This window comes from Orycteropus afer, unplaced genomic scaffold (genome assembly GCF_000298275.1).
Source record: "Orycteropus afer afer isolate SDZICR_OR568_19922 unplaced genomic scaffold, OryAfe1.0 scaffold00064, whole genome shotgun sequence".
In the NCBI taxonomy this organism is placed as follows: domain Eukaryota; kingdom Metazoa; phylum Chordata; class Mammalia; order Tubulidentata; family Orycteropodidae; genus Orycteropus; species Orycteropus afer.
Window position 1 is genome coordinate 7,170,361 of NW_006921651.1, and position 7,106 is coordinate 7,177,466.

The following is a 7,106-nucleotide window of genomic DNA, read 5'->3' on the forward strand; positions in this document are numbered from 1 at the left end:
TGTGGTAAATTGTAGTCAATGTCATGAGACAAAGTGTATGTGAACTGCTGTATGGAAAGTGAATTTGCTCTGTAAATTTTCACCCAAATCACACACACACAAAAGATACTGTCCCCCCGAAAATAACATAAAACATCTTTCAGGAATGAAAAAAAATGAGCATCAAATTAATTCATGATAACATTAATCAGAGCTTTCCAAAATCTGTCTAGTTGAGAGCCACATTCTGAAGATCAAGACCCACTTTAGGTAGATTTACACAGAGAAGAGAATGGTGAGCTGTTTGACAAACCTCTCTCAAATACCTAGGGAGCTCTGGTGGCATAGTGCCTCAGGCATTTGACTGCGAAGATTGGTGTTTCAAACCCACCAGCCATTCTGTGGAAGGAAGACCGGGCAATCTACTTCCATAAAGATTTACCCCCTTGGAAACCTAATAAGGGTCTCCATGAGTCAGAATCTACTTGATGGCAGTGGGTTTGATTTTCTCAAATATCTTACTGCCATGTTTCCTGCACAGCAAGCTTCTCCATTCTTCTTAACCCTCCCCCTCTTCCATCACCTAGCTGGGCAGCCCAAAAAATGACATCTGTTTTCCTGAGAAGTTATGGCCATTTATTTTATTGTTATTTGTTTGTTTTTATCATCAAATGATTTTTGTTGTTTTATTTTGTTTTTTTAAAGTTTTTGAATAGGCTATTCATTTATTTACATGTTTCAAAAATTTGAGGTGAAGATATGCTTTCTCTCACCTCTGCCCCATCCAGCCAGCCTCCTCATCATAACAACTTCGGTTAGTGTCTTCTGGATTATGTTCTTTATGGCCATTTATTGACTTCTTTTTATCTGCTTGTCTCTGGGCCTCAATACTATCTCTACACCAGTGGTTTTCAGATTCTAGCTTGCATCAGCGTCACCCGGAGGGCTTGTTAAAGTGCAGGTCGGTGGGCCCATTTCAGGAATTTCTGATTGAGTGGGTCTTGGATGGGGCTTGAGGATTTGCATGTCTAACAAGTTCCTAGGTGATACTGATACTTCCAGTCCTAGTGCTACACAGAGAACCACTGTACCACACTTCCTTTCTACTGTCCTTTGTGAGGTTAACCTTTCTTCTGCCCTTGACCTCGTTCACTTCACCTTTTCTGGTTCCATCACTCAGTTCTTCTTCATAGGATCTTTATTCTCTTTTTCTTCTCTAGTTTTTACTTTGCCAAAAACATACACAAGATTCCCTATCCTGTTTTGTTGTTGTTATGTGCCACTGAGTCGGACCCGACTCATAGCGACCCTTCCTTGAGTTTCCGAGGCAGAATCACTATGGAAGTAGATCGCTCAACCTTCCTTCCAAGGAGTGGCTGGTGGGTTTGAACCACCAGCCTTTCCTAAAAGCACTTTAATTCTACCTACTTTTCCTTCCTTAGAGCTCTAGTGACATAGTGGGAAAGGCATTTGGCTGTTAACCAGAAGGTCAGCTGTTCAAACCCACCAGCCACCATCCACGGGAGGAAGATGAGTCAATTTTCTGCCATAAAAAATTTACAGCCTTGGAAACCCAATGGGAGTCGCTATGAGTTGGAATTGACTTGATGCCAGTGGGTTTTCCTTCCTTAAACTAATATCCAATTTCCTTCTTTTTATTCATTGCTGAATATCAGCATAATTGTTTCCACTATCCTTTCCTCACTACCCACCCTTCAGTCTATTTCTACCCTGAATTATTGAAACTATTCTCTGGATGAATGATTCTCAACTCTGTGCACTGAAATCACAAAGACGGCTTACCAAAACATTGTTGGAGCACACCCCTGATTATTTAAATTAGAATCTTTGTTTTGGATTCCTAAACAAAGGTTACCAAACTTTGGAATTCAGAAGAATCACCTAAGAGACTTAAAATAGTTTAACAAACCTTAGGTGATTCTGATGCTAGAAATCAACAGACTACACTTTGTGAAACATTATCTAAGAAGGTAGATACTTTCTCAAAATCTTTCTCAAAATCACTAAATCCAAGGTCTTCTCTTATTCTCCATTCCACTAAACCTTTTGTTACTGTTCATTGCTCTTTCTGTCTTGAAATTCTCAGCTTTCCATGACATCCTGAAGTAATAGTATTCTAATTGACTTTCTAAACACCTGATCATTCCTTCATGGTGTCAATCCCTTCTCTTCTGAAAACAGTATTGCCCAATTCTAATGGTTCAAAAATTATCTCCATGCTCATGATGCCCAAATTTACATTATTGGCCTCAATTTCTAATCTAGATCATTAATTGCCAGCTCTGGTGGCGTAATGCCTAAGGCACTTGACTGCTAACCAGAAAGCTGGAGGTTCAAATCCACCTCCTCGGAAGGAAGGTTGGGCAATCTACTTCTGTAGTGATGTTGTTGTTGTTGTTGTTATTTGCCATCAAGTCGGCCCCAACTCATAGCAACCCCTCCTTGGGTTTCCGAGGCAGTATCACTACGGAAGTAGGAATGCCCAACCTTCCTTCTGAGGAGTGGCTGGTGGGTTTGAACCGCCAGCCTTCTTGTTAGCAGTCCAGTGCCTTAGGCACTATGCTACCAGAGCTCTCGGAAACCCAAGGAGAGGTTGCTATGAGTCGGAGACAACTCGATGGCACATAACAACAACAACAGACATTTCCTCTGGAATTTACCATCCTTATTTCAACATCATCATAAGTCAACAGGACTTGACCATGAATCTTCTCCTCTTTCTCCTACTCATAAGACAATTTCCTTTCCTAACCTTGGTAAAGGGAGTGCTGGTGGTGCAGTGCCTAAGGCATTTGACTGCTAACCAGAAGGCTGGCAGTTCAAACCCACTAACCACTCCTCAGAAGGAAGACTGGACGATCTACTTCCGTAGAGATACCGCCTCGGAGACCCAAGGAGAGGTCGCTATGAGTCAGGGTTGACTCAACTGCAGTGAGTTTGGGTTTTTTTTTTTTTTTTTTGGTTTAACTAGTCTTAGAAGAGAATGTGGAATAAAATATTTGTTAGAGAATCAATATATTATCTCTTCAAGATAGTATATGCTCTGGAAATACTAAAACTCATCCTTTCTTTAAAAAAAAACAACACCTGGGCTTTATACCAACTGCACATCTGATTTTTCTCACAGTTATTTTTGGCTATTCTAGGGAGCTCTGGTAGCATAGTGCCTAAGGCACTTGACTGCTAACCAGAAAGCTGGCGGTTCAAACCCACCAGACACTCCTTGGAAGGAAAGTTGGGCAATCTGCTTCCGTAGTGACACCGCCTCGGAAACCCCAGGAGGGGTCGCTATGAGTCGGGTCCAACTCGAGGGCACATAACAACAACAACAGGCTAAGCTACAGGCTTGTTATTAATTTGAGAAGAGTCAATAATGAGAGTATGTGTAATTTCTCACCCAAAAAGTAGAATTGCAGAACTCATCCAGCATGATGCCTGCACCTCTGGAATGGAGGTTCTTCTGTTACTATGTTGTTTCTTGTTCCTGCTTTTCCTGAAAGAAGGTGGGCTGTGAGTAGCAATGTCTTAATCTCCCGTTCAGATATACTGATGTTAGGACTAAAGGCAGGTCTCCTGACCTTTCATCCCAACAATTTAATCGTTAACTGTTAGCCTTGCCTGCTACGTGTTTACATTATTGCAGGGAATAGGCATGTGACTGAAGAGGCCAGAGACAGGTAGACTAACCAGTTCCCAAAAGGAACCACTCCAAGATGTCAGCAGAGATGGTTGATAAATCAGGAGTGGAGGAGGCATTCATTCTCCTGAGAACAAATGGCATAAAAAGGAAAGCATAAGTGGAGGGGCACACCTGCCTAAAGCACAACTCACTTCTGTCTTGCCTACCTCCCACCGTCTCTGGTAAATACTAAAGAACATTTATTTCTGTATATTTACTTGTTCGTGCCATTTCATAAAAGTGAGAATATGCAATATTTCTTCTCTTGTAGTGAACTTGTTTTGCTCAACATAATGTCCTCCAGGTTCATCCAACTTCCAAGGTGTTTTGCAAACTCATTTTTGTTTACTGTTGCGTAATATTCCATTGTACCTATATACCACATTTTACTTATCCATTCATCAATTGCTGGACATTTAGGTTGTTTCCATCTTTTTGCTGTTGTGAATAGTGCAGTGATGAACATAGGTGTGCAGATGTTAAATACAAATGTTAACCAGCCCACTCCTTCAGATTTTAAATGAGGAATGTAGAACCTAAAACATGGTTCAAAGTAGCATAGACTTTGAAAAAGTCAGGGTATAAAATATCATGACTACTGAAAACCCAGATAAATATAATTCATATATAATTTATGCAACAAATGTTAAAATTGACTGTCTCTAGATGATAGTTGTTTTTGGTTGCCTCTATTTACTGATTTTTTCATAATTATCTAGTATTATTTGTGTAATTGGATTGACATGGTGGCTGCAGCTATGGGCTCAGGTATGGTGAGGATGGTGAGGCACATGACAACAATTTGTTTAATATTTTAAAAATAATACTTTACTTAGTTTTTGGTGAAGGTTCACTCAGCAGTTTAGGCTCCCATTCAACAACTTCTACACAGGTTGTTTGGCGGCATTAGTTACATTTCTTCACAATGTGCAAATATTCTCATTATTTCCATTCTGGTTGTTTGGTTTCCATTAATCTAGTTTCCCTGCCCTCTTAAATTCTCATCTTTGTTTTAAAGTAACTGTTGACTGTTTGGTTTCGTATAGGTGATTTTTTTTTAAAAGGAACCCTGTACTTGTGCATGATATTAATTATTTTTTGAGTCAAGTTGTTAATAAGTACAAGATGACAACAAAATTAGTTCAGTTCAATGTCTGAAGAGTATCTCAGAGCAGTAGTCTTGGAAAGTCCTCCAGTCTCAACCACTCCTGTTTTTTGTTTTTGTTTTAGGAAGTTGGGGTTCTATCCACATTTTTCTCCCATTGTATCGGGGTCCATCAATCGTGGCCCTGATTAGAACAGTCAGTAGTGGTAACCAGGCACCATCCAGTTCTTTTTTCTTTCTTTCCTTTTTTTTCAAAAATTTATTTATTTATTTATTTATTTTATATTTGCGGTGTTCTATCCCCTCCCCTCCCACCCCTGGTAACCAACAAAGAAAGTTTCCTTCCATATATAAACCTTTCCTTAACTTTTTACAATAATGAACCAATACAATATTTGTCCTTCTGTGATTGACTTATTTCACTCAGCATAATGTCTTCCAAGTTCATCCATGTTATGCAGTGGTCTGCAAATTCTACATTATTCTTTAGTATACTGCATAGTATTCCATTGTGTGGATGTACCATAGTTTGCTTATTCATTCTTCTGCTGATGGACACCTACGTTGCTTCCATCTTTTGGCTATTGTATATAGTGCTGTGATGAACATGGGTGTGCATGTATCTGTATCTCTCACTTCTTTAGGATATATACCTGTAATGGGTTTGCTCGATCAAATGATATTTCTAATTCCAACTTAAGGAATCATCATACTGCTTTCCACAGTGGTTGTGTCATTTCACAGTCTCACTAGCAGTATATGAGAGTCTCAATCTCTCCACCTCCTCATCAGCATTTGTTATTTTCTGTCTTGTTGAACTTTGCCGTTAGTGCTGGGGCAAGATGGTATCTCATTGTTGTTTTGATTTACATCTCTCTAATGGCTAGTCACTCCTCAGAAGGAAGATGGGGCAATCTACTTCCGTAGTGATACTGCCTTGGAAACCCAAGGAGGGGTCGCTATGAGTTGGGTCAGACTCGACGGCACATAACAACAACAACAACAATGGCTAGTGATCATGAACATTTCTTTATGTATTTGCTGGCTGCCTGAATATCCTCTTTAGTGAAGTGTCTATTCATATCTTCTGCCCATTTTTTAATTGGATTGCCTTTTTGTTGTTGAAGTGTTGGAGTTTTCTATAAATTTTAGAGATAAATCCCTTGTCAGATATGCCGTTGCCAAATATTGTTTCCCAGTCTGTAGGTTCTCTTTTAACTCTTTTGGAGAAGTCTTTTGAAGCACATAAAAATGTAATTTTTAGAAAGTCCCATTCATCTAGTTTATCTTCTGCTGTTTGTGCACTTTGGGTTATGCTTGACAGTCTATTTATGACATAAATTAGGTCTCCTAAATTTGACCCTATTTTTTCCTTGAGGAACTTTATAGTTTTAAGTTTCACATTTAAGTCTTTGATCCATCTGGGGTTAGTTTTTGTGTATAGTGTGAGTTATGGATCTTGTTTCATTTTTCTACAAATGGATATCCAGTTTTGCCAGCACCATTTGTCAAAGAGACCATCTCTTCCCCATTTAATGGATTTCAGCCCTTTGTCAAAAATCAACTAACCATAGGTCGATGAATCTATTTTGGGCTCTCAATTCTGTTCCACTGGTCTATATTTCTGTCATTGTACCAATACCAAGTTGTTTTGACTACTGTGGCTGTATAGTAGGTTTGAGATCTGGGAGTGTGAGACCTCCTACTTTGTTCCCAATCTAGTTCTTTTGGTCTCAAGGTAAATGAGATCATGGTTCATGTAGTTTATTTGTTCTATAGACTAGTTTCTTCTTTTCTCTTTTGCTCTGGACAAGTAGAGATCAATATTTGTGTCTTAGATGACCACTCACAAGCTTTTAAGATCCCAGACACTTCTCACCAAACTAGGATATAGACCATGACTTTATGAACTATATTATACCAATTGAGTGAGATGTCCCATAAACTATGTATGGTCCTAATCCTTCAAACCCAGAAATCCAATCTTGCAAGGTGTTTGGTTATGTCTAAGAAGTATCCATGACTATGCCTGCTTTGTGCTTTTTTATCTATATGAATATATGTGCATATAGTCACATAGAAGCACACACACATATAGATATATAATACTTATATACACACACATATATATATACACATACATATATATATATACACACACACATATATATACACACATACATATATATACCAAACCAAAAAGCTCACTGCCATTGAATCAATTCTGACCCATAGCAACCCCCACTGGGTTTCTGAGGTGGTAAATCTTTACAGAAGTAGATTGCCCCATCTTCTTTCTGTGGAGTGGCTGGTGGGTTTGAA

At 39.0% G+C, this 7,106-nt stretch overlaps 1 protein-coding gene across 1 annotated transcript in view; it reads right to left on the bottom strand.

Moving 5' to 3' along the window:
* ABCC2 (ATP binding cassette subfamily C member 2) overlaps nt 1-3,430 on the bottom strand; it is a 91,931-nt gene extending 88,501 nt beyond the window's left edge. Inside the window, exon 1 of the mRNA XM_007939966.2 lies at nt 3,398-3,430. Coding sequence (XP_007938157.2) covers nt 3,398-3,430 — 33 coding nt within the window. The remainder of the gene's footprint in view (nt 1-3,397) is intronic.
* Between the last annotated feature and the right edge of the window lie 3,676 nt (nt 3,431-7,106).